The following is a 17,141-nucleotide window of genomic DNA, read 5'->3' on the forward strand; positions in this document are numbered from 1 at the left end:
CCAGACGATTTTCACGAGGATTTTTATTACGATTGCTGGAAAATTCGCGACGAAAAGAGGAAGTATAGTAGAGAAGCACAGAAAAATTAAATTAATTTCTAGACGATTGTTTTAAATTCAAGATTGTTAATGTCATAGTCATAACGAAAAAAATCTTATGACTATGCTGATGTTAACATGCTTTGCTTGTTTTTACTTTGAGGAAGACTTCCATTATTAATATTGTTAATAATTAATATGAATATTATATACCATTTGAACTAAGAAGTTGTTAACCTAATTCTAGTAACACAACACGACCATACTCTTTAGGATGCCATCATTCAATTATTCTCAAGGAACTCTGCTTTCTAGTAAATTGTTTTTCTGTTTTTTTTTATTGGTAAAACAAACGCTGACCGCTTAACGAAAGGTAGAAACCATTTCTACTTTTCGTCAAACGATATTTTCGCTGCAGCGATGACATTTTTTTCTCTTTGCGCATGTGTCGTCACGAAATACTTGACAATCGTTGTGAAAATCGCCTAGTAGAGAGATAAACACAGTAACCACTGGCAAGTAAGTTACAGATTTAAAGACCTGCCACAAAAAAAGGATTTCAAACCAACTAAAATGGTTTTTGATTTTCAAGTTGAGCAGCATATATTTGCAACAACCAGCTTTTTTCAAAAGCTTTACAGCAACACCCTAACCCCCCCCCTCCACTGTCCCCATCGCTGAAGCGGCAAAACAGCTCGAAAGTGATAATAAGCGGTTTGGCGCGCCATGTGTTGAGTCGCTTGTGACATTGTTCTGCCCAGATTTCGAAAACGGCCTGTTTACAACCGGGACAGCCGGATTATGTACGGATTATGTTTTTTTGCACTGGTTATGTCATGGTGACCGGATTATGAACGCTGATAAAAATGGCTGACATGCAGGCTGTGATTGGCATTTTTTTCAAACTTTTACATAAGCCGGCCTTCCCCGATTATGTGCGTTCTATAATAAGTGAGAAATAGCATAAAAATATCGTATATAAGCCGGTCGGCCCCGATTACGTTCGTTCTTCCCGAAAATATTTGACTGTCATACATAAGTCGGCCTGTCCCGATTATGTGCGTTCTACAATAAGTGAGAAATAATATTAGACTGTCGTATATAAACTGGCCTGCCCTGATTATGTTCCTTTTATAAGTGCCAAATAATATTTTTTGAGTAATAAACCGGCCCGTCCTGATTATGCTGCCCTGATTATGTATTTTCTGCCCTGTTCTTAACCGGGGCAACCTGCCGTATTTAATCAGGGCAGCGTGTATTATCCGGGCAGAACAACGTGACGATGCTTGTGTTGGTTGTAGGTAGTTGGCAAGATATTGATATTTTTTTTTTTAACTTTGTTCAATTTGACATGATTAAATTCTTTGATTACCTGATTAGCCATTAGTATATGTTTACTAAGTAATGGAATCTATGTTACTATCTAATGAAGTATTTTTATCTCCCTAATTGTCTATGTTAATATAGATCTTCTTAGCAGCTATAGCCAGCTAATGTAACTACCCCACTGTTGCTCTCTTGCTGCCTAGCTACCAATTAAGGTATTTATATACACTGGCAAACAAAAGCTAAGGTTATTTTTGTGTCTTAGTAACTTACTTAAAGTAAGCTTTATATATTATAGCTAGCTATAGATTACTTCTTAGCAATACCCTTCCACAGTTCAGGAGTTGAGTCAAGAAGGGAAACCACTAGCTACCCATCTGGGAAACGGTTTCCCATTTGGGAAATTTTACCCTAAACAGGCCAGAAATACAGCAATGGTTTCCCATTAGGGAAACCACCAAAATAAAAAGGAATCTGCACACGAGCTGGTTAAGAAGCACACTAAAATTTTTTAACCAATAGAAAGGCAATATTTTCCCGCAAATTTTCACTGAAGGAAAAAAAAATTATTGTAGCCTCTTTCCACAATTCCGTAAAATGGTTCTGAGAATGGGTAAAGGTTTCCCAAAAAGGGAAACTCAAATTAAAATCAAAAAAAATAGTTTAGGAAACAGTTTCCTATATGGGAAGCCATTTTCCTATATGACATAGAAATTTCCCTATAAAAGATGGGAAACTGTTCCCTTTTAGTGTCATCTCCCGAACTGTTCCAGAGTCCTCACCTTGTGGCTATTTTGCCAGCTAGTTCCCTTGCTCCTGCAGGGCAAAAAATTGTGTTTAATTGCAAAAGTATTAGAGAGCTATGGTTAATGACACCATAAATATAGCAGTGGTCAATCACCTATGTTGCTTACTCTGTAGAAGAGATTTGTTGAAGTGGATTTTTTCCTCTCTGTGTTAACTCCATAGCCTGAGAAAATAATCAAGGGGTGTAGTGTTCAGCCTGCTGCATTACAGACTGCTAATGTTGTTATAATCTTGCGTCCTGGTCAATCGATAACTTTAGTCTCTTCTTACCAACTACTTTACATATTTGAGGATCGGTAGGGAATGTGCTTCCATCACAATACATGGATATCCAGTCCTGAAGCAGACATTCCACCTTGTTTACTGACACTTCTTATTTACTCACCAGCTGATATCTTCTTCACTGAAATCTTTTTAGGTTTCGGAACTCTTCTTTGCATTACTTTTAAGCATTATGTCAGGGCGGTATTTAACCTTCAAAATTAAGACATTTAATTAACTTTGCGGTTTTTATCGTAGTGAAGCATAAAAACATCCTTGAGATAAGGCTAGCAATGTACCACTTCTACCAGCTAATCTAATCGTGGTGCATTGTTCCCAATTGTATTTAAGAATACATTTTCTGAACTTTGATAATATAAGTATTTATCTATAAAATATTTTTAAGAAATAGAGTTCTTTTCATTAGAAAACAGATTAAAAAGGAGAAGTGACTATTGGGGAATAGCATATACATATATACAATTATGTGATTTGCCAACTTGGCATCACTATATATTATTTCCATGGTAAAAAACATGCACTTTTTCACCTAGTCTATTCTAAAGTCAGTTAAATGTTCATAATTATCAAATGTTCAACATCATCAAGTTGACCATAGTGGTTTGGAAACAAAATGGAGTCTAAAGATTATAAAGTAACCATATATATATAAAATAGTACGCACTAGGAACCTATATGCATGAAAGGGGAATAAAAAATAAGTTGGCAAAACAGTGTCAAAAAATGTTGCATAATGAAGTTTTTGCTGAAAACCAAACCGAGTCATGATCAACAATAGGTTTTTGTAAATAGATAAAAATCTATGCACACTTTTAAACAACCAAATAAGGTGCACACTTTTTGGGGTCCTTGACTATAAAAAACAAATGTTACTCTAATTTTTATTGAAGAGATAACACACACAACCCTTATTAATAACACCGTAATTATAGGATATATACTGTAAATACAAGATAATCATAAAAACATTCTGCGGTGGGCACACTTACCCTGCAAATTCTAAATGAACCCAATTTTATGATTCAAATAAAATTGGGTTCTAATTTTCTGTAATTAAAATTTATGCCCCTTATTAAAGGTTGTGTGTGACTGTTACCTCCCATATTATATTCTCACCATCAATAATGAAATGAAGGAACTCATTCAAGTTTGCAGACAGTATTTGTTTAGCAATTTTGACATCAGTTTACTCACATCATTCTTTTTTGTTAAAGTTTTTTTATAAGGTCTAAAATCCTTGTTTAAAAAAGTGTTTAAACTATATATATACAAAACATTAAAACATGGATCATTGCTAAGCAGTGACTGAACAAAATACTGTATAGCAGTGGCAAGGGGCTGAAAGGGTTAAATGCATATTTTCCTTGTTACATCACTTTTATTGAAAATTACAGACAATTCTTTACAATAACTGTACCAAAGATACTAATAATTACATTTTTTGATGACTTTATCATTCTGTAGATTCCTAAACAGGTGAGTTATCCTTGAGAGTATTTGGTCACAGGTGGTCCATAGTTACAACAGGAGATGATCAAACTGTTTCAATTCCTTTGGCACCAAACTTGAATGTGCAATGCAGAGGCTTCACCAATCTTAATAAACTTCCCTTTGACGTCATAGTTTTGTAAAAGACTGTTGTGATGTTTTAAAGAATGTTAAAGAACATTGTAAAAATATAATAGACTAATGGTAAGTGCATGGAAAATCCACTTAGGTAAAAAAAAATGATGGAAAAGACCCATCATTCAAATTTTGATAACATCAACAATATCTTGTTGATAACAAATTTTTTTGCAAATTTGTTTTACCTGTTGCCTCTATTATGCTTGAAACACTGATCAAGAAAATATTTAAGATTATGTGCTTTTGATGAACAGTTGAAAGGATATTTGGTCTCAAAGTTAAAGTGCAATGCAATGGTTTTACTAATCTTGTAAACTTCCCTTTGACATTAATATTGCTTTCACACATTTATTTAGAAATGACAAAACAGTTCTATAGGTGATGTTTTATAGACTTTGAAAAAGGACAATTGCAAAAAATCCACTTTACAAGCGGCACACATACAGACACGCATAATATTAAAAAAGATTATGCACCTGTTGCTTTATCGCAAAGGTTGGCATTTCAGCATGTCTTACTTCCTCACTTCCCCAAGTTTTGGACATTTCTAGTTTGTAGACAAATGGTCAAAATCAGTCTTTTGCAAAAAAATCATATTCAGGATTGTAGAGAGAGAGAGTTTCTATCTGTTATAGAAGTTAATAATTGATTGCAACATTAAATAAAACTGTTGTTTATAGTTACATAACAGCTTTTAACTCTTGCCTTGAGGTATGCATGTGACATATTAAAAATAACAATACGTAATTAAAGTCACTAATCATACAAAATATTGTAATTTAAAAGTTTTTATGATTGTCTAATCATAATGCTTAAATTAGGTTTTCATTCAAACCATGCCACTTTCACACTCTGAAAAAAAAATGAATGCACGCTATGTTATTTATTCATTTTTTTTGGCACGGCTATGTTATTTATTCATTATTTTTGCACACATTTTTTGTCATAGTTTATCCCAACTAGCCTCTATAATTGTATTTTACTGCATCACACTGGTTGTTATGGCAACTGTTGTATTATTAAGTGCGTTATTATTCATTATATATTCTTTATGTATATAGTAAGAGAAGTTGATAAACTGATACTAAAAATCATGGCTAACAAAACTATCAAAACATTCTTTGGACTTCAGGTATTTTTTAGTTTTTAGTTTTTTGATATATATATACATTAAGTTTTAGGAACTTTAAATTTATTTTAATTTTTTTTATTTTATTAACTTTGCATTTGTTTATCTTCTTTTAGCTAAAAGTTATAGGCATTCGAAAACAATGTACAATGCCAGTCAGATATCTTTCCAATATCAAGGTATGTTTTAGTTCAATCTTTATGTCAAGGTGTTATAATTTTATCTGCATAAAACCAAAGAAATGCTGGTTAAATTGGTATAACCTGCAAGGTTTGTCATGAAATAGTTTTATTTATTTATTTTGCACTTTATCAAAAGGACTGTATAAAATATTACTGCAGATTTATCACCTGTAGCTTATTTTTGTGTTATGACATAACACTATATTTTTATTTTTTATCATGCCAAACTATTAAAAGCTCTTATTTAAAAAAGGTATCAGTATTTACATGAGAACACTCAGGCTCTTGAGAGTAACACTTTGTTTATTTTTGTTTATCTGTGGAATGTGATTAGTTTTGTGGAATCTAAGCAGCAATTAGTTAACAAATAAATAAATAAATAAATAAATGATTTTAAAATTCCTAAACTCATTAAAAATTTTGACAGGAAAGCTTGCTTTCTTTGTTATATATAATATTTTGCATCATAGAAAAGAATCATTATATGATCTGTATAACCTGTCATTTGTGTCTGAAATGTTTTAACTGTAAATTTTGTGTAATAATTCTTACGTGTAATTTTTTATTTTACCTTCATAGTGGAAACGTTCCTCTTTCATGTTATGCCATCTTAATTTAAAAGTTCTTTTATTGTTAAGCGCTGCATTTGTGATTTTTTAACCTATACAAATACAACCACTTATCAAGGCCGATACAACTTTCATGGAGAGAAAAATTAAGACTTTTTTATTTCTAATATTTTTGTTTAAGATAAAAATGACAATAAAAAAACTTTTGGATAAGAATAACCCTAATCCATAACTGTTTTTTTTTTTTAAAAAGGTATGGAAAGCATGTAATTTTGGTAGAAACAGTATTCTTAAAATGCTTGTTGTTAAAATCTTAGAAGTACTGCCTTCTATTTTACTAATTTATGTCTGGCATGGTGAAAGCCTTTGAAAAAACATCTAAAAGTATGCAAAAACCTCTAAAATCTTGAAGTATAAGCATATTGTAGAATTGTGCTACAATCCTTGGGAATAATATGCTCCGAAATAAACAAAAATATTTCTAAAATTCTATCTTTAAAAAAAACTGGTAGTAGAAAATAAAAGATTAAACACTGATCTTTGTTTCCCTTTTATATACTGTTTAATGTTTTTAGGCTGCAGATTTAGTCGTAAATACAACAAATTCACCTAAACCAAAACCAAATGTGGACCCAAATGAGCTTGTGTTTGGACAACATATGGCTGATCACATGTTGCTTATTGAATGGAGTTCAAAAACTGGTTGGAAGAGACCAAATATCTTACCATTTGGATCTATTCCCATACAACCAAGTGCTTCGGTTCTTCACTATGGATTAGAGGTATTTTAATAAGTATTATTTTTAATAGCACATAACAATGTTTATTTTTACCATTGTTATTTACTAAAACCAAGCAACCTTCATTTGAATTCAATATTTAAAACTTTGACACAAGCTTCTAAAACATGATAACAACATTAATTTCTTCCTTGTAAAAATTTAATACTTTTAATAAAACACTTTGGGTGTAGGTGTTTGAGGGATTAAAAGCTTATCGTTTCGATGATGGTACAGTCTCAATGTTTCGACCTGATCAAAATATGCAACGATTATATAACTCTGCTAAAAGACTCAGTTTACCGGTATGTCTATTATAATATATATATATATAAATGTTACATAAAATTCATTAAACGTCCTTATTTGGTCTTTATTAATAAGAATGTATTTTTCATTATATTTTTTAGACATTTGACAGAGATGAACTCTTAAAATGTGTTTCTGAGCTCATCAGTATTGACCAAGATTGGATCCCTGATGCAGATAATTGTTCTTTATATGTTCGACCAACAATGATTGCAACTGAGGTAAGTATTGAGGTAGAATGGCAGTCAAATCGCCATGCTACTGTTTTAAATGTAGGTTCACCATAGTCAATAATCTTCTTTTTTTTCTTTTTCTTTAAAATTGTTTAGCCTTCACTTGGTGTCAAACCTCCAGATAGTGCCATGTTATTTGTTATCACAGGACCTGTAGGACCATACTTTTCCACAGGAACCTTCCAAGCTGTTTCATTGTTAGCCGATGCAAGTTTCGTTCGAGCATGGCCTGGTGGTATTGGTGATTGCAAAGCAGGAGGGTGTGTGAATTTAAGCGTAATGTTTTTTTTGTCACATTAAGATACATGGGGCTTATGTGCATCAACTAATATTTTGTTCCATATGGTATTACTGTAAATTGAAAATTTATAATTTTCAATTATTTCATTGTAAAAACTGTGGATATAATATTTTAAAACTTCTATTTTTATATATTGTCTGATTGTCAGTATTAAAGATTTGCGCCAAAAAACGAAACTACAAAATATTTTTCTTCTATTAATCAGCCTATGCAGGAAATATTATTTCCTTATTCATTTAGTACGCAACTATTGATATCAACACAAGGATAAGCACATTTCAGGTCCAAACATTTATTGACCAATTTTTTCCCACATCCTTTCAGGAATTATGGGCCTACAATCTATGCGCTGAAACTTGCTCAGTCCAAAGGTTGTTCTCAATGTTTATGGCTATACAAAAACCAGGTATGTTGTAAAACATAAATAATATTTCGTGATGAATCTAATTTTGGGCTAGGTTTTGACAGCTACAGCTGTCATTGAGATGGGGGAATGACCCATTGTTGACAGCTGTAGCTGTTGAAACTAAAGTTGGTTGTTCATGACATAATAATATCTATATCTTTCAATGAGAATAACCATACAGAAAAGTCGTAATATTTTCTGTGAAAGACTTTAGAAGTGATTTATAAACTTTCCTAAGCATAAACTTGATAATGGCTCATTACACAAGGGAACTAATTTTGGAATGATACCATTTATAAAAATATATTCTGTAAATAAAGTTACTATTCGTTATGATTAATATTACCTATTTTCATAAAAATAATTTCTTATGAACTTCATCTCCTTTGAACATTTTTTAGGTTACAGAGGTTGGAACAATGAATTTCTTTATGTATTGGATCAATGATGCTGGCGGTAAATTAATCATTATTAAAAATTTCAAAACACTGTATGAAACATGTGTGTTGGTTTTTAAAGATGCCAGATTTATGGTCTGTTACAGTTGAGATTTGTTGTCAGCTATTTTGATTGTTATGCTTGTTTAGAGGAAGAACTTATCACACCACCTTTAAATGGATTGATTTTACCTGGTATAACACGAAAGTCATTGTTGGAACTGGCTAGAGAATGGGTACTGGAACATTTAAGAAACCAATTAAATTAACACAGCAAAATCTAAAGAAAAAATATAATATACTTAATTGTTTTCTTAATAATAAACAATAATAAACGAAAAAATAGTAGTAGATAAATGTTATCAAGTACTGAGTGTCTGTTTTATTTAGGATGAGTTTAAAGTTACTGAAAAATCATTTACCATTCAAGATCTTGCAAAGGCTGCAGAAGAAGGACGAGTAAGTTTGTTAGTTCTCTTTTAAACCCTTTATTGTTGGCCACCCCTTCTTTGACTTTTAAACTTTGATGACACCCTTACCATATTTCAGGTAAAAGAAATATTTGGTGCAGGTACTGCATGTGTTGTCTGCCCTATCGATAAAATCCTCTATGAAGATAAGGTATTTAATAGAAGAGATATATTACATGCTTTGTAATTTCTTTTCTGTTCACCTAGTGAACTTGTACTTGTACTAATTTTTCTTAGTATATCAACATTGAAGCTGCTCATACAATAGGGTTCCCTGTTGCCAAACGTTTCTATGATGAACTCACTGATATACAAGTATGTTCTACACAAAATTGCTATGAAACTCTTATTATAGTGGTAATGAGTCAAGCATTTTTGACATAATATTTTCATGTTATTTTATAGTATGGACGAAAACATCATGCTTGGAACTATCATGTGGCAAAACAGAATATGAAGAAAGTTGACCCCCAAACCTTTCAATAACCAAAGTTTAATTCACTTTCCATTGTTTTGATCCTTTTTTAAAAAATGTTAAGGCACCAAATCCTTAGAACGAATCCCCCTTTTTATTTCTAAGATTGACTTGCAAATAGTGAAATGTACGGTAAACATCCAATCGATCAATAAACTTTACTACATCCTTCCCATGTTAAGAAAAAAATGTTCAAATCTAACCTGGGTAGAGTCAGTATAGAGGACATACATTTACACTTCACAATATAACATGTTGTATGCCACAACTTTTATGTAACCCCTCTCTCCATCAACGTACACCTTTTCATTCCCATCTTTTAGTTTATCATTAGATATTATTATTTAAATAAATAAATAGATATATATATTTCTTTTTAACAGAAAATGATAAAATGAAAGCCTTAAAAACTAAGAAGACACATCAGATATTCAGAAAATGCATTGATAATTAAATTGCCAAGTGGTTTAAAAGAGCTTTAACGAGTTTTTATTTCCCTCAACAAATTAATTTTTTTTTTAATAATATACAACAAAAAATGCTATTTAAAGTACAGTAATGATTTTTATGAACATACATACATATTTAAACATACATATTTCTATGTTTTCAAGTGATCTTTATCTGATGACTCTGTGTCACCAAGGTTACTACATTCTTTTCATTACAATATTTGAAAATATGAGATTTATGTGGTTAAAGGTAGAACTTAAAAAGAATTCCTTTTGTATTGTTTAATCCTTTGATTTTTAACTTGTTACCAACCTTACAATAAAAATTTACAGGAAAAATGATATATTTTGAGTGAGCCTTTCTAATTTATGTCAGCACTCAGCAATTGCTGATTTAAATGCCAATATGCTAACCTAAATTATTTATTCACATTGGCATATTTTTGTTTTTAATTTTGATGTAAATATAAACTAGAAAAGTCTGATTTCATCGTCCGGCTAGAAGCATGCAATCACAAAACAAAACGAGGTTCAAGTTTCCCAATGTGTAGTCATTTCAGGTTGGCAATTTTCTGGCGATTGGAGATAAATTAAATTAGAATGGCTGAGAGTAACAAAAAAGGTGCCAGTTAACTATAAAAATCTTCCTGAACAATTTCACATACATATAACATTTGTTATTATGTTATTAAAACTTCATTTATTGTTAAGAAAGGTTATTTATTATATAAAACAAGATGTAAAGTTTATACTTCTATTCTATTTGTTGGTTAATATGGTAAGGTTGTACATGTTTCTTAGTTGTTATTTATCTTAATTTGATATTAAATGGTGCACTGTGTCAGCAATTTTATTGGTTTTTACAACAGAATTCACGAAAGAAAGTATTTCAATTTTGTGAAGGGAATTAAACGTTCTTGGTCCTTAGAAAAACGCATCTAATATCAGAGTGTCTCTAATTTTATTTGCTGTGTAAGTGAAAATGTTTGCATAAATTTTTTGTATTCCCTTGGCGTGAAAAATTTTTTTAATTTTAATTTTTATTTAAATTCACTCTTCACACACTCATTCACATTCGAGAGTTTTGTGGTGATTATGATTTCATTCTTAATCTTATTCTTGCACCATTTTTAATATTTATTTGTTTATCACATTACACGAAAATTTGCATATGTCTATTCCAACGTAGTGGAAATTTATTTAAATGGTTTCAATTTAACGTGCGTGATTTAATTTGAACAAAACTGATAGTATGTACTTTAAGAGTACATTGAAGAGAAAGAACATATGGTATTATTATCGAATTACTTATACAACTTTGCCATGCTTTGTAATTTTGCTATGCTTGTTTTATATTCTAGAGTTTTAAAGTATAAACAAAAAATAAAATAAAACATATTGTAGTTTTTCTATGAGCCTGTCTAATGAAATATGCTTTTCTTGTATTATAACACTTAAGTTCTCCTCTGTCATAGCATAGAGCTCAATTTCGTTGCAATGTGTCCAAGATCAGTTATAATTAAACTAGTATATAACAACGTAATTTAATAATAAAGCCCAATTAATTCAAGCAACCCTTTACTTTTATCTCACTGAGTCATAGCCAGGCTAGCTTTTAATGTCACTGATGGTGATTATGAATGCTTATATTTCATGTAGCAATTATTTTTATATGGCTGGTTTTACCAAATGCTAATATTAACTCTCTCTGTAATTAATTGGCTGAAAGTAGCACTTGTAGCCACCACTAGTGAACTAGTGAACATTTATTAGGGTAGAATTCACTTGTAGCCATAATACTTTTTTGTTGTTTTTCAGCTGAAGTGAAATAAAATGGCGGTTAGCATAGCCGTTGTTGGAAGAGACAATGAACCTCTTTATATTCACACCTTACAGAAAGAACCAGACTTAAAATTTCATTACATAGTACACACATGTTTAGATGTAATCGAAGAAAAAACGACATCCTTAACAAAAGCTTCCCAAGACCCTCGAGAGTTGTATCTTGGTTTATTATATCCAACGGAAGATTATAAAGTGTATGGATATGTAACGAACACGAAAATTAAGTTTGTACTCATTGTAGAATCAGCAAATACAACATTAAGAGACAATGACATCAGAATGATGTTTCGTAAAATACACAGCTCCTATGTATCAATGATGGCAAATCCATTTTATAATCCAGGTGATCCGATAATATCAAAACAATTTCAAGCAGCAGTTGATAGTTTAATGAAATAGTTTCGATGTTAAATGTTTTTGTTTCTTTCTATGTATACAGTCCCTCACATTAAAAATATTCACAATCTTGGTAATGATATTTGCGGGCTAATGTAATTAAAAAAAATTCAATTTTGATTAAGAAAAACAGTAATCTAGTGGCATGTTTACATTGTGACATTAAATATAATAATATACAAGTATTGTAGCATAAGTTTTATCACAATCTACAGGCATGGTCCAAATGAAGGATACCGTAATGCTTTGAATAAATGCCCAGAGTGTGTGAAAAAGAGGGGACGTTTAATAAACTTTTTTTTTTCTCCTGCAAATAAATGACATTATTTTTTCACAGAATACTACATCATCATTAATGTTGGTGCCTTTTTTTGAGGATCTTAATCAGGGAAGGTCAACATTTGCATTATGTTTTGAATAAGTGCCCTCCAATGGAATGGGGCATTTTGATTGGCACAGCAGCCTAATTAAGCAAGCAAACACGTTGATATATTCAACAAGCAATACGTTAAAAAAAGTTTAGAATATGAGTTGCAGAAAGTTAAACATCATTGAGCCTTTTCTTAAGTTTTATGCTTAAAGTGTGTATTGTAAAATTTCTCCAACTGGTAACGAAAAAGTAAGACTAGGTGCTTATTTAACAGGCTATTTTTGGCCACCTGCAATATGTTTATTCAATTATATTTTGTATATGTTTTTATAGAATGTCTAATAAAATATATATTGTGACAAAAGTGTTTGGTTAAATTGTTTAATGTTTGTTTGACCATTGATATTTTTTGTTGAATTTTTACCTGTATGTAATTATTTAATTTACTGACTCTTTACACTTTGAGACCCAATAAGTTATGTGGGCATGCTCCCTCAATTAGATGTATCTACTCTTATTATAAATTAATTATTAAGATTAAGATTATAAATTGTTCAGTTGCTTTTTTCCACTCATCCTTCGATTATTTTTAACTGCATTTCCTCATTTAAGTGCATCTTCCAAAAGGAAATCATCAGAATCCAAAAATCTTTTAACATATTGTGTCCTTAATTAAATAATTACAGTTTATGAACTAGGTTACACATTTTTATAAGCAACTTATTTTTGTTATTTTTTTCTCAGCCTCAGTTTCTTAAGTAAAATTTCATTACCTACTTTATTGAAGAACTGAATTGTAGTTTTCTTGTTAGATTATGAAGTTTTTTGCGTGGGTTTCCAAATTTTGAATCTGGCCTACCAGTTGCTTTTATTATCCAAACTTCACCCTCATCCCTTAGCAACTTGGTTGCTTAAAAACATGTTTATGCCTGGAATTAAATCTATAGGATTCATTCCTTTTTTTAATTGTTTTTAATGCTTTTTATTGTATATCTCCTATGCCTTTTATAACAATAAGGCTAAATTTTCTAAATTCAGTGAAAATATGTTCATAATAGTTATATTTTGCTCCTCTGCGAGATAAGTTAAGTTAACATTGTTGTAACATTTTTTTCTTTTTAAATCTACAACTGATTTTTAATGTTTCTTTGAAAGAGAAACGAGTTGAATGCATGCTCATCAATTCTTTATATAACAGAATATTGGAATTAAAATGAAGCGGAGTTTTCCAACTAAAGATGGCAGCTCATCAGAAATACTAAGTAAACGAAAAGTTGGTGAATTCTTGAGTAGTATTAGTGTCACACCTATCCAGAAATACTGTGGTGAATGTCCTTACTTCCGGGAACCTGCAGAGTTTGGGCATTTTTCGTTGGATGGGAAACGAGATTTTCATAACAACGCCTCTCAGTTACGCTACTATGTTCCTCCAATGAACACTCATAACTTAAGTTTTGATTTACGAAAAGGTTATGATACATGTATTTTAAAAGATGAGGAGATTCAAGAACGATTGACTCATTTATTGACCTGGATAAAAAAGAACAGACAGAAATTCCAGTTGAATAATCAAAGTAAAAGTGATGATAAATCTAAAGATAGAAGGTATGATGTTCTTTTTTGCGTGTGTTCTATGCTTAATTAAGATTCCAGTTTAAAAACAATAGGCAGGCCTATCAAAAGAGAGAGAGCGATAACTCGGATCATGCAAAGACTCTCGCAACTCTTAGAAATGATAAATTATCTGAGCCATTAATTGCTCCCCAATATCAATTCATCTCACATGGAAATCAATGTTATCTTTCTTATCATTTGCGATAAAAAATAACTAAAAGATATTAAAAAAATAAATAAATAAATAAAGTAGATAAAAAAATAGATAAAAAAGATTTTGTAATAAATATATGCGTTTATAAATTTATTATATTTATTCAGGTTGCTTGCCCAGTCTAAATTATTGTAACCTTGGGTGATTTATTGCGGGGGTGTTATTTTCTTATTGATAGGCTTGAATAGGGATGATTGTTCAGAACTATAGGAAAATTTATCTTATGAATGTTACAGGCATCGATAAATAATTCAGCCTTTCTAATTTTTAATTTCCATCGGCACTATGCGGGGTGGAATCTTTAAAATCGCCCGATGGAAGAGATATATATATAGATAGAGACAGCACAAAGCCCGGACGCTGCTAACTTGGTATCCAGGCTTAAACCTCAGAAAATTCGATTTTTTTGAAAGCCAATGAAGATGCTTTATTTTAATCTCTGTCACATTAATGACCAATCTGAACAGAGATTATGTACTTCGTGTGTCCAGAACATTCCGTGTGCGGCCATGACTAAAAGTGCTTACATTTTTGTTGGTCGCCCCTTGCTAGTCTCTGGTTTGGTCGTACAAGCTTTATTGATGTAGCTGGGGAGCTAGCTAAAGCACTATTTTTTAAATGTGTGTATTTTATCAGGTAAGAATTATTTTATATATAAGTGAGAAAGGTGTGCTGGCTAGCTAGCTATCTTAATTTTTGGTGCTGACTTGGATCTCCTTTTGATTGGTGCTGACATACCCCTTTTGATAGTCATGAAATTACTTACTTGCTAGCTAGCTATGGAGCTAGCTACACAAAATAGTGCTTTGATTAGAGTGCCTTCTTTTCTTCAAGAAACAGTAACAAAAAACCTTTATCCTGTTTTGCATATTTTTCCATGACTGGATGCCCAACCTGTTCCTGTTCTTATGGGAAAAAGGGGGCTAAAAATAACTGTCAAAAGACACTTTGTGGGACTACTTCTATCAGAAAAAAGATATATTCAGAAGTTATATATTTGAATCGTCACTTTATACATAACAAGATTTTGAAATTTCCAGAGTTTTCCTGATCAGTTTTAAAAATATCCATTTAAAGTTTTAACTGTTATTTTAGATAGCTATGTAAAATTTTTATTTTTAATTTTTTATATATGGAGTTGTATTTTAACATTGCAGGTTAGTTACAAAAATAGTTGAGAATTGTGATACTCGTGATTTGTTTACCCCATAATTCTCCGTTTTCAAGGTCTACTTCAAATTTCACAATCTTTCAAGCTAATGACGGAAATCTTCACGCCGCAGGGCTCCATGTTTGTATTTAACTTTATTAGACACTTTATTTTTAGAAACTTTAACTTTATTTCTACCCGCCTGTTTTGTTAACATCTCCGCACATAAAATATTGTTCTTAAAAATCTGTTAAGAAAATTCAGTAAATATTTTAATTGATGGTGCAAAATTTAGCCAATTTAATTGTAGAAATCAGAGAAAAAGACACAAAAAATCTATGAAACTGAAAATCTATGAAACTGATTAACGGGGCACTTATCAAATGTTTACTCTTTTGAAAAATTTTTTTGTACAGCTGCAGCTGAATATAATTTCATGTAATTTCAAACATTGCATTTGCTTTTTCTTCCAATATTTGTGTGTATTTGTGCATAACATAAAGTTTCTGCTCTCAGAATAATTTTGGTGATTCAAATAAGTATGGCAACCTCTTTCTTCTTATCTATCCGAAAGCAATTGTCAGTAGTTTAAGTTTCATTTAACTTCTCTGTGAAAAAATGTATAATATATTTTAGGTTGAATACAGATTTTATATCATGGCGTGGACATTTTACAAAGTTTTTATGTACACCATATGAAAAAAGAGAACCTTGGAAGATAGCTGCTGCACTGTTCAATGGTACCATATTTTTAAGTGAAGTTGAAACTGAGAAGGCTAAAAAAGATAGATTGCACCGTTCGCCTCGTCACCATGAAATGTGTTATTGGGGATATAAGTTTGAAGATTACACCACACAACCTGTTGCAGGTAGATATGAATGTTTACAAGTTTGTCTCTTCGTATTGGTTGACAACTTTTACTTATCTTTACTTTTTTTTCTGTATTTTTAGAGAAAAAAGATGAAGAAGATGATAATATTGTTAACACAAATGAAGCTTATTGCTCAGTAGTACGAACAAGACTAAATAAACATTCAATTCTTATTGGTGCTGAAGTTGATTGTTGTCTTAAGAACAATTCTCGGAAACCGCCTGCTAATTATATCGAATTAAAAACCACTCGAATCATGTATAACTTTAAACAAAAGGCTAACTTTGCTCGTTACAAACTTTTAAAATTCTGGGCACAAAGTTTCCTTGCTGGCATACCAAAGATTGTTGTGGGTATGCGTAATGACGATGGTGTTGTGTCACAAATAACGTCATATGAAACGCTAAATATACCACATGTATCTAAACAGTATTCTAACGAATGGGATGCTAGCGTTTGTATGAACTTCCTTGATGCTTTGTTGACGTGGTTGAAAGAAGTGGTAACACAAGAAGGACCTGACATTGTGTATATGATTCACTTTGAATACCCATTTGAAAAGATTTCAATCAAACTTGTTGATGATGGCTCAGAGCGATTTTTACCAGATTGGTTTGTCAGTGTTTAATAACATTCTCATTTGATTTTTCACATTAATTCATTTTGCTGAAGTAGTTTTATATTAGATAGTAATATATTTGTAATTATTACTTTTATTTATTTGAATTTATTTTAAATGTATACACCACTGCTAGTGCATAAAATAAAACGGACGCTAGAAATCGTACATGATCTTTGTTTATGTTTTACTACATAGCTTTTAAGAGTATTTGATTTTTAATTTAATATTTTCTTAGA

The 17,141-nt window shown here is 31.1% G+C and overlaps 3 protein-coding genes across 3 annotated transcripts; all 3 read left to right on the forward strand.

Annotated features, from left to right (window-relative positions):
* The first annotated feature begins 5,112 nt into the window (after positions 1-5,112).
* LOC130612563 (branched-chain-amino-acid aminotransferase, cytosolic-like) lies at positions 5,113-11,218 on the forward strand. Its single transcript, XM_057433896.1, has 13 exons — positions 5,113-5,212; positions 5,326-5,388; positions 6,536-6,742; positions 6,934-7,044; positions 7,150-7,269; positions 7,378-7,541; positions 7,907-7,988; positions 8,390-8,444; positions 8,576-8,661; positions 8,816-8,884; positions 8,975-9,046; positions 9,133-9,210; positions 9,301-11,218. Exons 1-13 carry the CDS (start codon positions 5,132-5,134, stop codon positions 9,379-9,381), a joined length of 1,269 nt encoding a protein of 422 aa, XP_057289879.1. The 5' UTR covers positions 5,113-5,131; the 3' UTR covers positions 9,382-11,218.
* A 389-nt stretch (positions 11,219-11,607) lies between these two features.
* Positions 11,608-12,990, forward strand: LOC130612566 (trafficking protein particle complex subunit 2-like protein). The gene has a single exon (XM_057433899.1). It carries the CDS (start codon positions 11,656-11,658, stop codon positions 12,064-12,066), a length of 411 nt encoding a protein of 136 aa, XP_057289882.1. The 5' UTR covers positions 11,608-11,655; the 3' UTR covers positions 12,067-12,990.
* A 335-nt stretch (positions 12,991-13,325) lies between these two features.
* LOC130612564 (decapping and exoribonuclease protein-like) lies at positions 13,326-17,070 on the forward strand. The gene is made up of 3 exons (XM_057433897.1): positions 13,326-14,038; positions 16,048-16,280; positions 16,364-17,070. Exons 1-3 carry the CDS (start codon positions 13,647-13,649, stop codon positions 16,909-16,911), a joined length of 1,173 nt encoding a protein of 390 aa, XP_057289880.1. The 5' UTR covers positions 13,326-13,646; the 3' UTR covers positions 16,912-17,070.
* The last annotated feature ends 71 nt before the right edge of the window (positions 17,071-17,141 follow it).

The sequence above is a fragment of the Hydractinia symbiolongicarpus genome, chromosome 10, assembly GCF_029227915.1.
Source record: "Hydractinia symbiolongicarpus strain clone_291-10 chromosome 10, HSymV2.1, whole genome shotgun sequence".
In the NCBI taxonomy this organism is placed as follows: domain Eukaryota; kingdom Metazoa; phylum Cnidaria; class Hydrozoa; order Anthoathecata; family Hydractiniidae; genus Hydractinia; species Hydractinia symbiolongicarpus.

Bases quoted from the DNA above. Each gene is read 5' to 3' on its own strand.
- LOC130612563 (XM_057433896.1), top strand. From the start codon at position 5,132: ATGTATATAGTAAGAGAAGTTGATAAACTGATACTAAAAATCATGGCT. The intron at 6,743-6,933 runs GTATTTTAATAA...CTTTGGGTGTAG, and splicing joins TTCTTCACTATGGATTAGAG to GTGTTTGAGGGATTAAAAGC. The intron at 7,270-7,377 runs GTAAGTATTGAG...AAAATTGTTTAG, and splicing joins CAACAATGATTGCAACTGAG to CCTTCACTTGGTGTCAAACC.
- LOC130612566 (XM_057433899.1), top strand. From the start codon at position 11,656: ATGGCGGTTAGCATAGCCGTTGTTGGAAGAGACAATGAACCTCTTTAT.
- LOC130612564 (XM_057433897.1), top strand. From the start codon at position 13,647: ATGAAGCGGAGTTTTCCAACTAAAGATGGCAGCTCATCAGAAATACTA. The intron at 14,039-16,047 runs GTATGATGTTCT...AATATATTTTAG, and splicing joins GATAAATCTAAAGATAGAAG to GTTGAATACAGATTTTATAT. The intron at 16,281-16,363 runs GTAGATATGAAT...CTGTATTTTTAG, and splicing joins CACCACACAACCTGTTGCAG to AGAAAAAAGATGAAGAAGAT.